Source organism: Xenopus tropicalis, chromosome 1, assembly GCF_000004195.4.
Source record: "Xenopus tropicalis strain Nigerian chromosome 1, UCB_Xtro_10.0, whole genome shotgun sequence".
NCBI lineage: Eukaryota > Metazoa > Chordata > Amphibia > Anura > Pipidae > Xenopus > Xenopus tropicalis.
This window is the reverse complement of record NC_030677.2, coordinates 58,496,019-58,518,889: the sequence shown is the minus strand read 5'-3', so window position 1 is coordinate 58,518,889 and position 22,871 is coordinate 58,496,019. Positions and strand designations below refer to the sequence as shown.

The 22,871-nt window shown below is 37.0% G+C and overlaps 1 protein-coding gene across 4 annotated transcripts in view; it reads right to left on the bottom strand.

The window, feature by feature from the left end:
* znf827 (zinc finger protein 827) overlaps positions 1-22,871 on the bottom strand; it is a 108,637-nt gene that overhangs the window by 11,954 nt on the left and 73,812 nt on the right. For 3 of the 4 annotated variants that reach the window (XM_012955598.3, XM_031895507.1, XM_002938935.5), the window contains exons 6-11: positions 22,396-22,629; positions 21,039-21,090; positions 18,375-18,469; positions 4,908-5,045; positions 3,399-3,570; positions 294-460 (exon numbers count right to left, since the gene is read on the bottom strand). In XM_012955598.3, coding sequence (XP_012811052.1) covers positions 294-460; positions 3,399-3,570; positions 4,908-5,045; positions 18,375-18,469; positions 21,039-21,090; positions 22,396-22,629 — 858 coding nt within the window. The remainder of the gene's footprint in view (positions 1-293; positions 461-3,398; positions 3,571-4,907; positions 5,046-18,374; positions 18,470-21,038; positions 21,091-22,395; positions 22,630-22,871) is intronic. The other variant, XM_012955597.3, reaches the window with a different exon arrangement.

The following is a 22,871-nucleotide window of genomic DNA, read 5'->3' as shown; positions in this document are numbered from 1 at the left end:
ATTTTCTGCATGCATTTGGGCACATTCCCAGTTGCTAATCTATTCTTTCCCGGCTCAGGAAGATTTATGCAATATTATCCCAGTGTTCTCTTTGGTCTTACTAAACAGGAGAAGTACATTTGCATTAAACTGAAGAGAGGTCATAGCAACAAACAGTGAGATTCTGCTCAATTACTGCCATTCATGTAAACCACTTTTCACACTGTCACCTTTACTTGAATATGCGAATGCAGACATTTAGGGAAACAAAGAAAGCACAGATATTTTTGGGCACATCTCTGCAGTGTCTGTACCTGAGTGTTTAGTGCTGATGTGTGTCCTCATATCAGATTCCTCCATGGTGACAAAGTCACAGGTGCTGCAACAGATAGAGTACATCCACTGCTCTTTGTCTACGTGAAGGGACATGTGGCTCACAAACTGAACATTCAACTCTGTCTCAAAGCCACAGACGTGACAACTGCAAAGGTGAAAAGAATGAATATAAAGTAATTCACTTTCCATAAGAAAAAAGTAAGATGTTCAACATAATATTATATGTGTCATTCCATTTAATTTTACTAAAAAGGGATGTTACTTAGTATCCTGGTTTTTAATGTGGCTATTCAAACTGGCAGGAAATTACTTATACCTGTACCAGCAATTTAGATGTGATGGTATTTATCATGAAAACATTACATGTAAAGCTGGGTGAAATAAGGGAAAGAATTGTTACAGCCATACATAAAGCAGGAGTACAGCAGCAATATGGTGATCATATTGGAACACCAGCAGAGTGACGCTCTGGATGTCTAACCCAAGGTATGGCAAGAGGTATCTTCTTACTGGTGCCTTATAAATGGTGCACCAGATGGTGTCCAAAGTGTGAAATTAAAACTCACAACAGTAGAATTGCCCCTCTCTCTATTCATTCCAATTTGATTTTTAAAGGCGTATTTATCAAAGGGTGAACATTAGAGTTCACCATTTTATAAATATGCCTCTAAAAACGCTCAATGGCACTCTGCAGGTCCAACCTGGCCAAAAGAAATTCACGATACCGAAGCTTGAATGAATCCGAAACTTTCGTACTCGACATGACAATACGATTTTGCGCACAAATTTTGTCACAAAGTACGAAGAAATGTTACGCGAATGTACGAAAAAATCGCATAAAATATGCCCAGTACTAACCAATACAAATTTTTTGTATTCGGAGTCAATCATACTCTATTAAATGTGCCTCTAAAAGTCGCTGAAAAAAAGGTGCAACTTTTTTGAGGTTTACTATGCAACAAAATGGCTAAAAGTCTGCAGAGATCATATAAAAGTCAATGGCAAAGGTCCCTTTCCCTTCCTGGAAGATCTGTCTTAGCTTTGAAACTTAAGAGGATTTTGGGCTTTTGTTGCTGTCTTTTGTGTGAAAATTAAGTTTTCATATGACTTTTCTGTGACTTTTCCTGCACGTGCTTAGTGATTTCAGATTTTTTTTTTTATAAATGTCAGACATTCGTAAAAATTTACGAATTTAGTAAAAAGGTGATGAAACAAGGAAATTCTGAGTTACAGTAATGAGCTTTATGTGGGTCTGTTTATATGTTTATCTGCATTTGATGTTAGCATGAATATATGCTAATAGCAAAACAACTGCAATTGCTTTTTTTAGGCAAGGCCCTATATATGTTATTAGAAAAAGGCCCAGTGAGTAAACCTAGCATAGGCAGACCCACCATGATTCAGTAGTGCTCTTTCCTCTGGCAATTTCTACTGTGTGGATTTTCACACTATCTGTAACACGGCATTTTGCTGCTGAGTATAATCATGATGTTAATTGAAAACTACTTGTTCCAGATGCTGCAGATCACCTAACAGATTCCTCTGGGCGGCAGAGAAGCCATGTAACAGTGCCAAACACAGTTGTAAAGGCTGGTTTGTTGCTAAGTAGATAGCAAACTGCACCTCAGAAACCAATTCAAACTATCTGGAAAGCTTCCCAGGTTAGGCTGCACTGTTTTACTGCCTTCCAGGAACTCCATGTTCCACTCACTGGTGGATTCTGCACACAATGCTGCCACCGGCTGTTATCTGCGGAACAGAGCTTCTATGGAGCGAGTGAGCAGGTTAATTACGCTGAACAGAAAATAGACACTTGCCTCCCACCTTTTCAGCTGTAAACTCACTGCAGTTAGTGGCCAAACTCATACAAATGCCATATTTCATTACTGTACAATCATGCAATTCTAACAAACACTCAAATAATGGAAATGAACAATTGTTTTTGCTTTCAGTCATTTATTTATACTTATTTATTGTATTTATTATAACACTTGTCCTCCCTGTGGGTAATTGTGTATTTTGTAAGATTGTACAGCGCTGCGTATCCTTGTGGCGCTTTATAAATAAAGTTATACATACATACATACATTTAATGAACTCCGAACAATTCCCAAGGAGCATCTCCAGTGACAAGGCACATTTTACACAAAAGTAAGAACATAACTACTTGTGAATTCTGATGTATTTCCCAGGATATTGTGACAATAGATTTATAAAAATTCATATTTGAGTAATTTGAAAGTTTTTTTTCAACCTCGACGAAACAAATAATTTCAAAAAGCCTGAATGTTTCCTGATTTATTAAAAAATCCAATAACAAAAACATGGACCTCAAGTTTTACATCAAATAGCTCCCCAAAAAATACGAAAAATATTGAATACAAAGTGAAAGGACTGCGAAAATAAAAATGCGTAGGACAGCTCCCATTGACTTCTACATGACTGTGACTTAGATGGTGGAATTTTGCATTCGAGTTTTTCATTACTTTCAAATTTCAGTAAAAAAAAAGACCCGATTATTAGCACAAAAATATGAATCACGGAAAAAAATATGACTATTGATAAATCAGCCCCTTAATTTGTTATTTATGGTGATATTTTGTATATATTTTCTATTAACATATTGATAACAAAACTAATTTGTTGCACAAAATATCTGCTTGTTTGGTGACCTTACTAAATGTGTGGCCCAGCTTTATTTGATTTGATGTAAGATTACTAAGGGTGCTTTTAGGGTCTATGTATTTTATATTGAATGACACAAGCTTTATGTGACCAAAAACATGTATAATAATCCCGACTGTGTTTCAAACCTATGGATATCTAAGCATAATGTCAAAGGCTATTGTGATACTAAAATCTACAATTTTTATAGATATTGACATATATATAGTTTATATATGTAAGTATATATTGAATGCACAGGGGTTCATTTGAAAGGAATTGATCTTGATGGAATTTGGACTTTTTTTTTTAACCCAATTTAACCAGGTACCTATGCCTGTGGTAATTCCTTTTAATCATGTCATATTTCACTTTAGTCAAAATATACTAAGAATTTCCCTCTTTCTGTTCCTTCTTACCTGTAGAAATAAGGGGTCTTCTTTTTCTCACTGGTTTCAGATATAACAGCACTCACAATGTCTTCGGTGTCCGTGCTCACCAGCTTCACTGCATGGACAGTCAGATGTTGATTCAGGTTAGCGCGGCACTTTGCAGCATATGAGCACAAATGACATTTGTATTTTCTTTCTTCTGCGTATAGACAAAAGTACAAATAGAATTTCCAGACTAATAACAGAATTTTGTTTTTTAATCAAAAATACCCTTTTTGATGAGAAAAATAAAAATGATTTACATTATACTTGTGTAAATGCTTTAAAGGCATTTTATTTTACTGACTTTGTTGGTCCTTAAAGGTGGCCATACACGTTCAGATTTTAGCCTTCTTCTGATGAATGTTCGGATATCGATTGTACGTTTAAATGCAACGATCTAAAACTAACTTTCAGACTGAAACTGTAGGATAAAGTCTTAAAAATAACAAATCAGAGGACATAAAATAATTGGCAGACAACAATTGTGCGAAAGAGACGTCCCAGAATTGCATTGCAGGTCCCCAAGGATATTGTCAGATACACAATATATGCGCAGATTTTATCGTTATTGGACCGCAATTTTCTAACCTGTCCATTCGACTAAACGACCGATCGCCATGGTACTAATATTATCGGGTATGGTACAATATGTCAGTTTGTGTACGGCCAACTTTTGAGCCATTGCGCACAGGGTGATTTGTAGCACTGTGGGTGGTGGCAAAATACTAATGTTTGGCCCACATTCACTCTGAACAGAAACCTGCATGAAATAGTACAGGGCACCTTAAGGCAAAGCCATTTAGAGTGCAAGGGGGCCATTTCAAACATTACTGGCGTGAGCTTATTCAGTTGTGCTTGTGTAGCACCATTATCTGAACTGAAATTACACTGACTGAAAGAATTTTTGTAACTATTTTCCAACACCCATTATTTACTCAGTTTGTTCTATTGCAAAGTGATGGATTCTGGGATTCTGCAAAGCAGAAGTACTTTAAGCCCCAGATCACTTCACCATGGAACAAGGTAAGGAGGGTATTGCATTAAACTGTGTAAGGGGGTAGAGAAATAAGCAGAGATAGATTATAATTGTTTCTTTTCAATCTGTGGAACTAGGTATATTTATGTAAACAAGCATAAAATTATATTTATTTCCGGAAGTTTTGATAGTGTTTATGTAGCATTTTTTGAAACATATTGATAACACCTGAAAATGCTATGGTGTGGTAGTTATAAAAATCATACAACATTTAAACACACCAGGTGTCCATTTATATATATGCTATTATACATAACCCCACTGAATAAGCTCATTTGAAAAAAAGGGGTATATTTCCCCTAAAAGCAAGAAAAAAGTGTTTTACATACAGGAACCCTCCTCATAGAGCCTCTACTCAAGTGAAGTTTTGGTTGTGTACAGCTGTAAACAAGTAACTGGAAATAATATTTTAATATTTCTGACAGTAAGGCACTGAACTAAAAAGTATTGGATGGTACCTGTGTGAAGCAAGAGGTGTCGAGACAGAGTCTGCTGTCGACCAAACACTTTCCCACAGACATCACATGGAAAGAGTTGTTCACTGAGTTTCCATGTCGGTATACCGCTGCTAGTGTCAAGTCCCATCGGTTCAGAATCTGGGGAACCCATAGAGAAAAAAGTTGCATTGATGACAATGATAAAGCAATACCGTATATTCACTGATAATAAATTATTTGGGCCCTACAAATATTGCACCATTTATAGAAGCTCAGGTGCTCAGTTGAGCTGCTGTATATACAGTAGTATGAAGTATAATCATTTTTGTTTTATTTGTTTAACTAGGTTTTCTTCATCTACCTTTAGGACTTTCAAAATCAGATGATGATTTGGGTCACATTCATATAAAAATATAGAACATTTTAAAGGGTTCACAAACTTTCAAGCAACACTGTGTATATATAATACCAGAAGGGCGGCACAACATTTTAATTATATACCCAGGTGCATGGTAAAAATATAACACATCATATAAAAAAGACCAGCAACACTGGGATTTCTGTGTAAATCAAAAAAGTATATTTAAATGTGCATATACAGCCAATACATACATATATATATATATATATATTATGACACAAGCTGATACTTCTATATATCACATATTAGTACAAACATCATTCCGGGGGGGGGGTGGTGGTGATATATATGCCTTGAAGGTAGGCAGTTTGTTTGATACAGACCAAAGTAGGCAACTTCTTTGTATTTAGGTACATTATGAGAGCCATTAGTACTTTGTGAGCCTTTCCCTGCAGAGTAAATGTATTTAAAAATAACTCTTTCCTTCCGTCTATACCGCTTGTAATCATTCTCACAGTTAAAACATATGAAAAAAAAGCCATCATTAAATATGAATCACACACATACAAACTAAAATTGCCTTTCTGCACAAACTGAATTTAAGATTTATATGCCAGGGCTATTTTAAGCAAGGCGCAATAATAATTTTCCTACGTTTCCCTCCTTCGTTTATTAAACTGTGTATCAATCTATATTTATTCCTACAGAGGAAAACTCCCACCAAAATGTCTGAATATCCCCGGTTTACTTTAGAATATAAATATATGAAAAATCAGCAGTTGGCTAAGTTTCCTTTAGCAGCCTGCTATATCTACAGCTTCTCTAGGTCATTTGTAACACCAAGAGAATGATACATGCAGCTTTCCAGCCATTCTTCTCAAATGACTTAGCAGTCACTGTTCTCCATTCACATAAAAGCTGGATTATACTTAAATTTGTTTTAGGGTTTAGAATCCCCAACAGTACAAAATGCTTAAAGAGCAAAACCCTGCAAAAGAACATAATTTATTTTATGCAGCAGAGACATCCCAACACTTTGAATCTATTTTAGGTGTTCCTTTCCTTATTGGCATCATGTGTGCAGGGAATTGTGGGATTTGGAGGATGCAGGCTGAGGACAGCCGACTACTGTTACATTTTTTTTAAATCTCATAATAGTTACTTCATTAAAAATTATAAAAAGGCTGCACATTTTTTAACTGATGTATATTGAAAAGTTGCCTAAAATTATGTTTACTTTTCAAAAATCTTAAAGGAGAAGGAAAGGCTACATAAGAGTTAATCTCAATCTGCAGGTTTACCATCTGCTGTGTCAATAGTGCCCTTAAGTCTCCCCATATAGCGGTGGTTTAGAAGTTCAGTAGCCAAACTGGGAAAAAAAGTGCTGAGCTGTGTGAAGAAAGTTCTCATGATGCATCGCTCCTGCACTACTGACTTAAGGACCAAGGAACTGAGGCGCCTCATGCGCATGTCTATGATCCGTGGGCACACACAATTTAGCCCCATTTAGCACCCTCTGAGCCAGCACCTATGAGCCCGCACCATAAGCGTGCCATCAGTACCGGGGTCAGGAAGCGGCGCATGCGCATTAGAAGCAGGCGCAAGGGGGGAAGTGATATAAGCAGTTTTAAAAAGGCGCTAAGGAATGAAGACAGGAGATTCTTCAGCTGGATGGTGCACCGATCCACAAGCAGCGGGTGAGTTGGTAATGCGGCGGTTCAGGAGGGGGGCTGATGCCCTAAACAAATATAAATATATCATTTTTTCACTTTCCTTCTCCTTTAAGTTGTGTTTGGGTGGCATTCCCCTGTAATTACAGTGCTCATAGGTGAAGCACATAAAAGGGAAATGGTAATGTTCCCTAAACTCTACGCTGAATTATTTATTGTCTTGCAGGGTGCTCGAAGGAAAGGCATGATGGGTAAAATGTAGAATGCTGAAGAATAAGACATGGAGGTTACAGATATTACAGATATAATTCCCTACCCTAAGCCACTATAGAGGGCATGGTGTTCAAAGAGAGCGACTGTTAAAACAAGAGAGAAATAAATGTTCTGTACAGTGCTTAGGCCCAGCTGCCCTTTCCAACAAATATCATAAAATTATATGCAAACTAAATTCATATTCTGCAGTGTGTCTCCTTAAAAGTACTACAGTTCTACAAAGCTATAAGCCAAAACTAAATGTTTTTATAGGGGCCCAACTACCCAAGGACACATGAATCATAGGACGATGGATAAAATCTGGCCAGCACATGCAGAAACCTTCTGTCTGAAAGGACAGCACCTGGACGCTCATCAAAGGAAACGGTCTGCGGTTACAAAACAGATGTTCTTGGCCAAACAGGAGTAAACTAAGGATTCCATGTGTATAAACAACAGATGAGGGAAACATCTTGGAGAGCAGGAAGAGTCTAGAAGGCCCTGGAACCCTATTGTTCTCCATAATGGTTAAATTGTTCAGCTTATATTCCTATATGTACAGGGAGAAATACAAACAGGAGGCTCAGTGTGATGGCATAGCGAGTTACAATACAGGGAGAAAAGGGTCTGGATGCCGACACAACCTTGCAACTCTGGTCTACAAGAAAACAAGACAATTGTTCTTAAATGGGTTGTTCACCTTTAAATTAACTTATAGTATGATTCTGATACAATTTCCAATTGGTCTTAATTTTTTATTACTTGTGTTTTTGTGTATGGTAGCTCTTCAGTGGTTTGAAAGCCATGAATATAAATAGGAGAGGGCCTAAATAGAATAATCATAAGTAATAAAAATTAACAACATGAAAAAAATTGTAGCCTCGCAGACAAATAGGTTTTTGGCTGTTGGGGTCAGTGACCCCCATTTGAAAGATGGAAAGACTCAGAAGAGGAAGTCAAATAATAGTAAAAACTATGAAAAATGAAAAAAATGAAGTCCAATTGTAAAGTTGCTAAGAATAGGCTATTCTATAACATACTAGAAATTAACCTGAAGGTGAACCACCCCTTTAAGACAGGCTTTTGAGTATAGCCGTAACAACACTACACATTTATAAGCACAAGTGCAATGTTCAAAGTACTAAAGCCTATATAAATCAACATATTTTCAATGGAGAATTCTAGCATCATTGAGGGTATAAACTTTCAAAACAGTGTTCACTTGGATAAATCTCATGCAATTAGTGGTGCAAACTGAATTTGAAGTTCAACTAACCAATTCAATCCTTGCTATTAACCACAAACATAGCAAATTCACCATTTCAATACATTTTCTAGCCAAAGATAGATGGATTCCATGTATCCTGTCACCCCCCCACCCAGCCTGATACCCCATAAAATCCCATTATTTCCCTTTGGGGGGGGTGACAGGATGCATGGAATAAAAATAAATCTTTGCTTTTGGCTTACACATGGTGTCCTAGTCGTGTGATTCAAATGCTGTACCCACACTCACAAAAGCTAATCACCCACACCAGCAGTGTATGTATATTTGGGCAATATGCAACAAAGGACAAAGAAGTGCTTTTCCAATGGTAGAGCAAAGATCTTCTTTTGGGCCAAATCATGAATATTTTACTACCCATTCATTAATTTGTTAAAGATGCCGAAATGCTCTTGAAATAATTTATTTCAACATTTTCTATTATTACACTGACAATTACTAAGTGATAACTGCAGCATTGTTGCAAGTGGCAACCAAATGTACAGTTTCAAGGCTTGTCCATGGACGAGTACTCTCTACCCATGCAAGTTTTTCATATATAATCACTTGGAATAAGCAGCATATTAAAAATGCATATTAGAAGGGTAAGTTTGCTATACACAGGCTATGTGTCCATCAGCCAGGTTCCTGGTACTCCCTCTCAGGCTTTCCCCTTTAAACACAGATTGGGACTTATATATATATATACAGTGGTGGAAATAATTATTTGACCCCTCACTGATTTTGTAAGTTTGTCCAATGACAAAGAAATGAAAAGTCTCAGAACAGTATCATTTCAATGGTAGGTTTATTTTAACAGTGGCAGATAGCACATCAAAAGGAAAATCGAAAAAATAACTTTAAATAAAAGATAGCAACTGATTTGCATTTCATTGAGTGAAATAAGTTTTTGAACCCTCTAACAAAAAAAGACTTAATACTTAGTGGAAAAACCCTTGTTTGCAAGCACAGAGGTCAAACGTTTCTTGTAATTGATGACCAAGTTTGCGCACATTTTAGGAGGAATGTTGGTCCACTCCTCTTTGCAGATCATCTCTAAATCCCTAAGGTTTCGAGGCTGTCTCTGTGCAACTCTGAGCTTGAGCTCCCTCCATAGGTTTTCTATTGGATTAAGGTCCGGAGACTGACTAGGCCACTCCATGACCTTAATGTGCTTCTTCTTGAGCCACTCCTTTGTTGCCTTTGCTGTATGTTTTGGGTCATTGTCGTGCTGGAACACCCATCCACGACCCATTTTCAGTTTCCTGGCAGAGGGAAGGAGGTTGTCGTTCAGGATTTCACGATACATGGCTCCGTCCATTTTCCCGTTAATGCGAATAAGTTGTCCTGTGCCCTTAGCAGAAAAACACCCCCAAAGCAAAATGTTTCCACCCCCATACTTGACGGTGGGGACGGTGTTTTGGGGGTCATAGGCAGCATTTTTCTTCCTCCAAACACAGCGAGTTGAGTTAATGCCAAAGAGCTCTATTTTGGTCTCATCAGACCACAGCACCTTCTCCCAGTCACTCACAGAATCATTCAGGTGTTCTTTGGCAAACTTCAGACGGGCCTGCACATGTGCCTTCTTGAGCAGGGGGACCTTGCGAGCCCTGCAGGATTTTAATCCATTGCGGTGTAATGTGTTTCCAATGGTTTTCTTGGTGACTGTGGTCCCTGCTAATTTGAGGTCATTAACTAACTCCTCCCGTGTAGTTCTAGGATGCTTTTTCACCTTTCTCAGAATCATTGATACCCCACGAGGTGAGATCTTGCGTGGAGCCCCAGAGCGAGGTCGATTGATGGTCATTTTGTGCTCCTTCCATTTTCGAACAATCGCACCAACAGTTGTCACCTTCTCTCCCAGCTTCTTGCTAATGGTTTTGTAGCCCATTCCAGCCTTGTGCAGGTCTACAATTTTGTCTCTGACATCCTTGGACAGCTCTTTGGTCTTTCCCATGTTGGAGAGTTTGGAGTCTGCTTGATTGATTGATTCTGTGGACAGGTGTCTTTTATACAGGTGACTCATTAAGACAGGTGTCCTTAATGAGGTTGACTAATTGAGTAGAAGTGTCTAACCACTCTGTGGGAGCCAGAACTCTTAATGGTTGGTAGGGGTTCAAAAACTTATTTCACTCAATGAAATGCAAATCAGTTGCTATCTTTTATTTAAAGTTATTTTTTCGATTTTCCTTTTGATGTGCTATCTGCCACTGTTAAAATAAACCTACCATTGAAATGATACTGTTCTGAGACTTTTCATTTCTTTGTCATTGGACAAACTTACAAAATCAGTGAGGGGACAAATAATTATTTCCTCCACTTTATATACATAGTAAAATAAAGTGTAATGCCTACTTTAAACCTTCTGTGTCTGTATTGAAAGGGCACACAGCTAAACATAATTTTTCAGCTAAATTACTTGCCTTATCTTAGAAATGCTAATTACAATTGTAAATACTGCTGTTATTTGTTTATATAGAAAATCCCATTCCAATCTTAAAATAAAATACAGTTAAGAAACTGCTGTGATTTTGCTTCCCAAGCACAATATAAATGAGACCCACTTCATATGCTAATCAGTGTGCAGTGCTTCCCTGTTATGCACAGATTCCACCTCCTGAAGGTCACCTTTATACAGTAAGCGATGGGGGCTGCAAGGGTGAAATCTCTAAATTATTGTCAGCCATTGCTGTTGTTATGTGCTAGGTGTATAAATCAGCCAACACATGCCACTGTAGGGTTCTCACTAATGCCATCTTGTGGTATTCTGAAAAATCAGTTACATTATAGTATGGCAAGACATATTTTTGTTACATGATTCATATGCAGCACCTCACAGAATTAAACATTTGAATAAAGTTGGCGCATTTTTTTCCATTGGCTATTATGAGGCATATTACATTTAAAGGAACAGTAACACCAAACATGAAAGTGTATCTAATCCTTTAACCTAAAAAGGGGCAGTATACCTACTTGTTCAAAATGAGTTCAATAAATAGGGGTTGTGCTAAACATCTAATTATCTACCTTGCAAGTAGAAAACATTGAGTAGTTTCATTCTCCCTGTCCCTTTAAGTTATATCCATATCTAGGGATTAAAACCAGGTTCTAAGGGACAGTCCAATGTCAGGAATAATGAGGGAATAACATCTTACCAGAGTTCATGCGATGATAAGGTCTGCACAGCACTCACTCAAGAAATAAACACTCAGTGAAAATTATTGGTTAATGATGGGAACATCTTAAAAGCCAACCGTTAGGGCTACAGGGTGATCCCTCTATTCTTAATGGGTCCATTCATCTTTTGTAGCACACTGTTCTTATGTTCTTGTGTAGCACACTGTATTAAAAAAACTGCCTCTCTTTCCCCCCTGAAAGTTAATATTTTCCATGCAAAGACTATACTATTAACTTTTACTTGCTTAAGGAAGTTTTAAAGCCTAAATTAAAAATAGCTTATAATTATCTTATGAACACTTAATAGAATATCTGTGATATTTCTATGTGGCAAGCATACTCTCTATTCCTGTCCACTGCCATAACCATAGAAGCCAAAGTGGTTAGGGAGCCTATACTGCACATTGCGGTGTTTCTGATCATCTGAAAGCATGTTATTAAATGCCCTGTCTACCATTAAAAGTATAGTATTTTTTGTACACTGTTTAGTGGCCACAAGAAAACCTTAACTGTTGTCCCTGCTAACCAGTATGCCATTTATAGTCCCATTTAGCAAATCATACAATAAAGACCTTTTCAGCTTTGTGCTAGGGGATAGTTAAAAGGCTTTTTACCTTAATACTATCTTTTTTTATGATATAGATACCAGGACAATTTTTAAGTTTTTGAAACAGTTTTCTTGTTCTGCAACTCTTAGGCTTAGAATTTCAACTGCTATTCTGTTTGCTGCGGCTCAATTACCATTGTAAACAGACAGCAGTTCAGAAGTAAATATGGAGGGCTTGAAAACAAAGATTAGTAATAAAAATTAATACCGAATCCTCACAGATGATTTGCTGTTGGTTGCTAGGGCTGGAGAACCTGACAACCAGATAACATTTTCAATTTCAGGCTGAATACAGGCAAAAGATGATAGCTAATAACTGAGAAAAAATATAAAATAATGAACAATAATTAATATAATGGTGAACATCACATTTAACAATAGAATAGCATTGACAAGCCAGCCTGAGAGACAGTGGCAGCTTAGGCAACACTAACAATAACTATAAACTATAAGCGGAGTAACATGGGAAAAATGAAAATTAATTCAGCACTTATTTCAAAATAAAAAAAGGTATATTAGTCCTTTAAATGTTTAATAATAAATGAGCAAGATATATGTGCCCTCTCAAGTTATCTTAAATGAATTACCTCTGAAGTTATAAGTGTAATTCAGTTGTACAGTCTGCATTCTATCATCTGAAGCAGAGTAACCTCTGCCTTGTGCCTCTTTCTTTCTCCCTTGTACTGTTTGCATTGGGATTAAGGATTCAGATGTGTGGCCTGGGCACTCTGCCCAGTGTGTGTTGGTTCCCTCCCACACCCCCAATACCATACAGGCAGGTTAACTGACTCCTGATAAAGTTTAACTGTGCCTGCGCTACATAAATAACATACAAAATGTATGTAAATTGCTGAGCAGTGGGGACACATTTACTGAAAATGAATGTGTTTGATTGCTCAAAGCCTAGGGCGGTACACATTCAGGGACGGCATGCCACCCAGCTGCACCTGAAGTTTACTTACATGTGGGGCACTGGAGACTTTGTGTAGGGGAGATCTCCATGCTCCCTGTCCCCTGTGCTCCGGATGTAGGAACATGCATGCGGTCCTGTAGGAGGGGGATGGCTGAAGATGCCGGACTCTGGTTTTGCCCATGTCTATTTTGGCCTACTGTATGTGTAGCCAAGGCAGTCACAGATCCATTCATTAGGTAATCTCCCAGTTTGTTTCCACTTTATTTCAATTTGTTGAACATAACAACATAAAAACACAGTTACACCAAATCTTGGTATTTCAATTAAGTGGAGAGCTTAATTTTAATCACAGGCTATAATGTGTTTCTCCATTAGCAATTTTTCTGAAATGATCAGCTCTGCTTAAAATTTTGCTTTTCAATTCCAGATGACATATCAATACTTAAGAGAGTTGATAATGACAGTAACTAAGCTCATTACAGGCACTACTTCTTCTTGACCTTGCTACTGCATGAGCCGTGTAGGGCAATTTGATTTTATTTGGACATCTGGAGCCTGCATATCACCTTGGTTATGGATCATGATTACTTAATTGGTTATTCCAAGCATTTACCTATGAAGTTCTTTCGGTTCAGTAATATAATAAATAGGAGAAGGCTTTGAATTCAATTAAAAGTAACTTGGCATTCTCCACTTCTAAAAACTAGAAATCTGATGCAGGCATCCAAATTATTTTAAATAGGTTCATTCTATTTATACACTATTTTGAGCGCATCATTTTTGGCATGCTAAAACTGCCTGAGAAAAGGGAATTCGCATATCATTGTTTACTCCTAAAAATATGAAAAATTTACATTTTTGAATTTTGTTTACATATTGTAGTGATGATACACTGACCAATGCAAATCATTAAAGGTCCCCCCCCCCCCCGATAAGGGAATAAAGGGGAGTTATGGTGCATTCTGGGCTTGGATACTACCAGAAGGCAGAACTAGTAAATTACAAATAAGATAGGAGTGAAGAATTAATATTTGTCCTTAATATTCCATAGCTCAATTGCTGATATATTTATGCTTTTCTGTATAAAAAAGTGAAATACATTTAAAACAATACAAAATAAAAACTGAAGGTCAGTTGCAGAGCTGCATGAATTGTATTTCAATTTACAGGATTTAATCTCTTTAGTTAACTCCTGTAAAACTTGCCTACCAGGGCTTTTCAGTAGCAGTTGAAAGGCAAGTTTGCTGTGCAAATATTAGGACATATTAAAGGTTGCCTTGGCAGCCCCTGGATATCTGTGTGATTCTTTCAGTGTGAACTGGCCCTGTATATTATTGTACTTTTTCCATTAAAGAACTGCCATTTTCAATGAGAGCCTGACAGGATCTGATGTTAAAAAGTTGCATTTAACAAACAGATCATGAAATAAGCTTCTTATAAAGAGAACAAAGTGGGTAACCTCAGGTGAGCAAATCTGAAATACCCAGATCAAATTTAGAAAGCCCAAAATATAAGGCATTCCACTTGACAAAACAAGCCACACCATCACAAGTTTTTCAGCCTCACATTAAAGCCTGTTTAGGGTCCCCATCAAGACAATTATCCATTTTGCATACACAAAAGTAGGTAAAGTGCTACTTATAAAATTATATTAAAAAATACATTAGTTAGTTATCAGTTGTTTCTCTGTTTTTTGTAGTTATTTTCTGTCTCAATAAAAGGTATTAGTCTATATTTTACTATTTTGATCTATGGCTAACACTGTACACCACTCTATTATTATAAAGTATTCTTCCCCACTCTCACCAGTATTTACTCAGTTTTAGGAGTAATGTTCAGGGCCAGAACTAGGGGTAGGCAGAGGAGGACTAGGAAACACAACAGGTTGGGGGGGGGGGGGGGTTGGAGAGTTATGTTCATATCACTTATCTCTGCTTACCCCTAGTTTGCACTCAATGACAAAGAAGGGATCATCTTGCCAGCCACCCCTACCCCACCATAGTCCCCTCACAGTTGGATAAGGGGTGGTGGCAACTGAGGACAGCTTGCCTTGGGCACACCTAGAACTTGACCTGGCAATGATAGTTTTCATTCTCTTTTAAGTTCCCCCACAACTCATTTATTCCTCCATTATTGCTTCTTCATTCTGTCTCCTGGAAGCCATCTCGCACCAATGTAGTGTTGTCAAGCTTGTCAGAACCATCCAACAATACTCAGCAAAGCTTATTAACAAAAACAGAAACATGTAGATGGGACCAATTTAATGTATGGATTATCTAGCTGAGACAGAAACAACACATGCAGATGAAGGCTACTTAGAAACTGTGATTTTCAGCCACTTGAGAAATAATCAAATCTCACATATATTAAAGCTGAGGTTTAAAATGGAAATATTATAACTAAAAGCATGTGTTGTGTTTTCCTTTTCAAACAAACAGGCAATCTCCACTGTGTGCCCTTGTGACACGACCATTAAACCAGCAGGTGCCACTTGCATTAATATTCAGTGGAACACAGAAAGGCGTGAGGGATTACATAGTCATGCTTCAATACCCGGTCACTTGTAATTACGTTGCTACATGTGAACATAGCAAATCACTACAATCTGCTGCTGTTGCTGCAAAATGAATTCATATATATTCAAAGGGCTTTATGCTGCACACTAGTACATTAAATATGGAAATACTGCATCCTTATATATGCTTTTGTATGTTCTTCTATACAACCTTAACAGCATCTGTACTCTTTATAATATTACTATGCACGGTGCATACTAGATGAGAGTGGGCAACGACCAGAACTCTTTTTCTAAATGTTATTCTGGCATTTAGAGACCACTGTGTGTTCCTTTGCTGCCCTGCATGCACAGTGTGTTATTCTGACATTTAAGGTGGCCATAAATGGGCTGCCAATATCAGTCCTTCAGGCCAGATCTCGTATGGACAGGTTTTATTTTTCAGTCAGATTGAATTAGCCCGATACCGCTTGCTTGGTGACCTTGCCAAACGAGTGGATCTTACTGTGTATGGCCACCTTTAGGGACCACTTATTTCTATTTTTTAATTTATTTTCATTATTTATTTATTTATTTATTTTTCATTTACAGTTTGCAGGGGTTTCTAGCAGATTTGCACATTGTACTTAAAATTACAATAAAAACTGCTGATATAGTCCTAGTAAAAGTAAGAGAAATCCAATGTTTGACTTTAAAAAATATACCATTTGCTTTTTTTGTGCATCAAGGTTGTTACATTTGTTGATACGTAACGCCACGGACTATAGTTAGCAAGTACTCGGTGTTAAAATGATGGTAATATAAATAAAAAAACCTCTGTTGGTTCTAGAAAAGAGTTTGTAATATTACATAGTTAAACCAAAGAACTATAAAAGAAAACTAACTGGGGGGGGGGGGGTGTAGTCACAACTGAAAGATGAATAACTGTCCTGCTATTCGGAACATGTAATTTAATGTAATAAGATAATATATATAAACTACATTTTTAAATTGTATGAAGTTCTTTGCAAATGTAGTTACAATTAAAAGTACTATTTCTTTATCCCTTTCTGTTCTGTTTCAAACTCTTGAAACAATGTCAGTTCTCCTTTCAGATCTGTTAATCAGCTGGCTTCTGCTACATTGTTTCAAGAGTCAGCACTTGCACAGCAGAAAACAGAAATAGACAGATACTGCTTTCAACTGCAAATACTTTAATAGCAAATAACTTTAGATTGGAATATATATTTTATTGAAAGGTAACTTAGAATTACATTTTCTTTTATAAAAAATAGACACTATCTTTTTGGCTCAAGAAATTGATTTTAATTAAAGCACAGTACTTTAATTATGTTTTTTTGGGGACCAGAAAAAAATGATATAAAATTTAGGGAAAAAAAAAAAATCAGGATAATGAATTAGAATTATATATTGGTGGGACCACAAAAAACTGTATAAAATGAAGGAAAATCAAACATTGGGGAATGAAAAAATGAGATTTCATTACATGTGTGTTCAAATTCAAGGGACACAATGTGTGTATATACTGTAAGGCTTAGGCACACACTTATTTAAACTAAAGCCTGGGTGCAAGACAGGAGCATTATACTAATACATACACACATAAACATACATACATTGTGGGAGCTGCATAATTTCTGGTCATGTGATCTCTGAGGGTACACGCAGACCATTACTAAATGGTGGATCAAGAGGTAGGATATAAAAGGGCAATATTTACTGATAAAGAATCTTGCCAAACTGAAATATATATCATAGGTAACTATATATATAGGTATGTATTCTGGGGGAACAGTTTTCCTTTAAAATTTTCCTTTTCAATAGGGGGCACTATTTACTAAAACTCTTTTTTTCTGGTCTTGAAAGTTGTATAAACTCAACATGGTATAAATTCGAATTAAACTCAATCATTGCTCTATTTATAAAATATCACGATAAAGCTTAAATTGTTCGTATGAAAATTTCAAGCTTACATTTGAATATCTCAAGTTTTTTGAGTTGAAAGTATTCTTAAAACTCGAAAAATTTGAGTTTAAGCGGAGGTTTCCATGAATCCTCTTTATATTTCCCAAACAGGAATTGCTCCAGCAGCCATTTTAAGAGCATTGGCACTCAGTCTTGGAAAACAATAATGTGTTTAAGTTTCACTTGAAACTGGGTGAAATAGAAAACAATGAGGAGATGAATTTCCCCTTGAAAATGTGTGAAATAGAAAAAATAAAACAACGAGGGGATTCATTTCTCCTTAAAGCTGGGGGAAACAGAAAACAAGGAGGGGATTAACTTCTCCTCGAAAATATGGCAAGAACAGGCTGTCACTGACTTTTCTATTCCTCTACTATTCTAAGCCTCCATAGGACTCAATGGTACTCGACAGATGAACCTGCCAAATTATTTTTGGAACATAAAAACATTAATAAATCAGGAATTATAGGAGTTGTTTTAGAAAAATTTGAATCTTTCTGGGAACAATAACAGAAAAATCTAGTTCTGGTGAAACCCCATTCGTAAATCTCAAATTATCTAGAAGTAAGACAAAATCTGACTTTATCTCAAAATTGCTTAGTAAATATGCCCCTTTGTGTAAACAAAGTAAATTTGATTCTAAAAGAGGTTAGGCCAGTGTATACAGCTATATTTTAACTTTTCTAGTATTATCATTTCATTCATATATTTATAGTGAACTTCCAAACAACATACGGAGAAAATTTGAGAATCACAACCCATACCTGGTCTTCCTTGTGGAAAAGCTTCATTTTTTACAATGTCTTTTGAGTTGGAGGTGAATGGTGATTGTCTGCATTTTTCTTCTGAAAAAAAGGGGCTACAGGGAAAAAGAAGAGAAAGTATTAAATCTGGGGATAATATGCTTTTTATGTTACATGAAAGAAAAAAAAAATCTAATGCAGATCTGCTGGAATCTCTGCCATATTGTGTCCTCTCAGCAGCTGTAATCACCCCACACAATGTTTTTCTGACTTCAGAATTCCCATCCCATGACATTCAATGCACGGTGAGTCTCCCCAGCTCATAACATGGTTGCAGATGTAGAAATATTATTGTATACGTATCTAGGACAACAAATAAAGGGAAGATTTCTCAAAGGACAAGATCTTTCAGCTGGGTTTCTAGAAGAATCAAGTGTCTGACAAATTTTTGAAATCTCAGCCTAACCGATCTTTAGGCTGGGCTGTGATACTGCCCCATCCACCCCTGGTTAGTCTCATGTTTATGTACCCACTGCCCTATACTGTTTTTTTTTTTGTGTTCGAATTTAAAATGGCATGGAATCCAAAGAGGAATCACACTTTTCCTTTATAAGTGACACAAAATATGTTAAAGACAAACAAGCAAAAATGTTGCAGCTGCTCTCTGTACCGATTAAGGAAATAAGCACTATCCTCCATATGTAATAAAGACACTCATTTTACTCATAGCAGCCAATAAAATATTTGCTTTTAAACAGGTGACCAGTATATTCTGATCTATTCAGAATATCTGCCAATTGGTTGTTATAGGTGCCTTTTATTGCAATTTCCCCTACTCCAGTATAGCCATTGCCAGGTAGTAGCCTCTCGGAATCTTTTGCTCTAAAAAACAGCAATATGTTTATTCTAAATCATTAAAAAAATACCCCATTGATATAAGAGGCAGAAGTCATTGTTATATTTTAATGTATATGGCTTTGATTCTATAATTTCCTACTAATTGTAAGATGATAAACTAAAACTGGATGTATCATAGTTAATATCACTTATTTCTAAATATAAATGAATCAGCAGTTTCTTAAAGCCAGAATCAGTTGGAAGGCAGAGCTTGAGGTAGATTCACTGACAATCAATATGCAAATGAATGCAAATTGTTGCAAGGAAATTCACAGGATTGAATCACACTTCATAAATCACAACAATTTCTATAAACTCTAAATACTATTTTTAGAAGGTATAGCTAACCTGCAGCTTTTGCCAAGTTAAACTCCCAACCCAAATTATCTAGGCACTCTTCTCACTTCTAAGTTATTTCTTAAATATGCTAGTGCTCAAGAGTCAATTTATGTGTATGGAGTATTAAAAAGTACAATGCTCCTATGATAATGTGTGAACAAACAAAAAAAAAAAATCTTAGCAATCAATAGTAATCTAATAAGTCTCCAAATCATTATGTATCATTAAGAACTGATCCATACAAAACAATTTATGATAATGTAGCCCCCAAGTAAATAGTATGGTTTCAATAAGTATTTAACATGACCTGAAAAGTATGTAGGGTCAGACTGGCCCGCTGGGACAGCCGGAAAAATCCCGGTGGGCCCTGGCGGTCCCTGATGCGTTAAACTTACTCGTGCTCAGGGGAGGACGTGGGGTGAAGGACCCTACGGGGGGTAAAGGGGGCCCCTGTGGGGGACGTGGTCAGCAGGGACACCTACAGGGCCCCTAGGGAGGGAGTCCCAGTGAGCCCTGCACCCCCCAGTCTGACCCTGAAAATATGTAAATCCATATAGTTGAAAGGAACTGTGGCAGAATCCATATTAAATTTGTTATTCATTTCTAAATCCAGCAAATCTATATATATGGTTAGTTAGAATAAACATTATCATTTCACAAACACTTTAATATATTTTGTTAAAGTTTTGTTAGGGCAAACTCTCACTTTCATCCAGTGATAAAACCTTAGTAATTTCACAGAAGTGGAAAAGAGAGCATCAGAATTTCACTTTGGTGAACTGTTGTGTGCTCTAGGCTCATCCTTTGATAAATATGCCTTTAGTGTTCCTATTTTGGCATACTGAGTTAGAAAATCTGAACAAAACAGTAAAGACACAAGTAGGGCTGGGCGATATACAGTTTAATACCGAATACCGGTGATTTTTTTAAAATTTTCAGATACCGCAATACCGGGGTGTCAGGGCACTCACCCGTGCGGCCCGGTCTCGCAGGCCTCCTTGCGTGCGCGCGCATCCAGTTGTCCAGGTGCGCGTGCATCAAAGCGCATGTACATGTCTAAGCGTGCACGTCCGCGACGCGCTGATGGCGCCAGTTCTGCACATGTGTGGGGGGTATTTAAAGCTATCAAACGCCTCCTCCTGTGCTATGTTGTCTGCGGCCTTGCCTGGGAAACTAAGCCTGCCTGATTTACCTTACGACTTTCTGTTGCCGATCCTTCGCTTGCCTGACTCTGATTTTCAATACTGCAGTAATTATTCTCTAATTTATTAGGAAATGGGGTTAACACCTAATCATGCATGGAAAAAAAAATACCGTCAAATACCGTGACACCCATATAATTTTTAAAAATACCGTGATATAAATTTTTGGTCATACCGCCCAGCTCTAGACACAAGCAAGACACAAGCAATTGTGTAAAAAGCAAAGGAACAAAAAGTAACAAAGTACCTGGTTGTTCGGATAACATTTGACTTGTGATTATGCTCTTTGCTAACTTTTTCTGTAACATAAAAAAATAAGTCTTGTCAAGGACAATTTCAGTTGCTGGAGAGCAGAATAATATGAGGTTTAAATAAACACCAAAACATATGTTTTGTTAGTTAAGAATGAAATCCTGGAACGATCTATGACAGGTCTCACAGTGATTAGGAATATGGAAGCCTTAATCCAAATCCTTAAAGTCATATTTATTTTAAAAAAGCGGAATGTATCATTTTTTTTGTCTCAGGAGATTTTGAAAAAAATGTTAGACTTCAAATTCAGTAATTTCTTTAATGAAGAATTTGGTAACTGGCCAAATTCTTCATTAAAGATAAGTAGTATGAGAAAAAAGTAATTATATTATCTGGACTACTTACCTATACTCAATACCTTTCACATCAAAATAAATTCTCCAACAGGAGGTGGGAGCTAATAAGGGGATTTGTTGATCAACCCTATGTCACACACGTGTGTAATGAGCAAGCTTGGGCACACGCTTATTAGGTGAATACATGTGGGCAAATATGGCCGCCTGCACTAAGAGCTCCCTCCTGGTGCTGCGGTCACAGTGCTGGCAAAGGCCTTATACATACCTTGTTCCAGACCTAAAGTATTATAAAATGAGAACTGGAAACTAGCTGCTCTCTCAAGGGAAGATTTGTAGGTAAAAACACATCTTATCGTCTGAAAATATAGAAGAAAGTAGACTCCAAACAATTTGGTTTTGCCCAGTAGGACTGATATACCTTCTAACCTGTCCAACTTCTTCTCTTGATTCACAAACCAAAAAGGGGTGCAACTTACAAGAAATGGTGCATGGTTTGTACATGAGTAAAGCCATGCAATAAGAACATGATATGGTTTTTATGAACTGGACATGAAAGGTTTTATCTAGATCCTTTTCCAGATTGTAACTTCATCAATAACATACTGAGGGATTTGGATTCTGATGAAAATAAACTATTTCCAGCAAGATTTGGATGAAGTACCAGCCAAAAAAACATGTCTACTGTATTGTAGACATAGTTACTCATAGTTACAGCTTTGATAATCTAAAGGCCTGCTTGGCTAATGTATAATATAGTATTTTTCCTTCCATGTTTACCAAATTTCACCTTTATATATTGTAAACCTAAAGCTCTACATCATGTTTGAACATAACGTAAATCCCCCATGTTGAGAAAATCAAGCAATGCAAAATATTTTGGGTTACCCCTTTAGCACTGAAGATTATCTACACTGATTTAATAATGTCACTGGGTTTTTCTACTGATAGCTCTGGGGACTGACATACAAAGTGGCACTGTACAAATCAGTACATTACCTGACAGTTTGAAGAGAAGTTCTGAAGCCATCTTTACAGATATATCTTGGCTGAACAGGTTCCCTTCAGGAACAACTCGACACAATGGCATCTTCTGCAAGTGCTCATTTTTTTCTTGCCTTAATAAAGTGCTGTAACCAATGTTCTGTCTTGGGGAGATGGAAGAGTCAGGGATGTCAACCTCCATGGGTTCCTCTTTAATCTTCACAGACTGCGTGTCCTTACAGCTTTCAGCTAGAGTGTCAGAGAACAGGAAATTTAATACTTAGGAAAAAGAAATTAACCGTTTTACAGAAATTTCCTATTTCAGGCTACGTGCACACAGGCAGGGGGATGTCTTGCATTTAACTAGCAACTACATTTTGTGAAGGCAGAGGTACAGTAGGAGGCAGTACTACAAGAAAAGCACTTTTCTGGCTTCACAGAGATATGGTTTAAAGTCAACCTCTATTATTTGAAAGCTCTGTGCATGACTA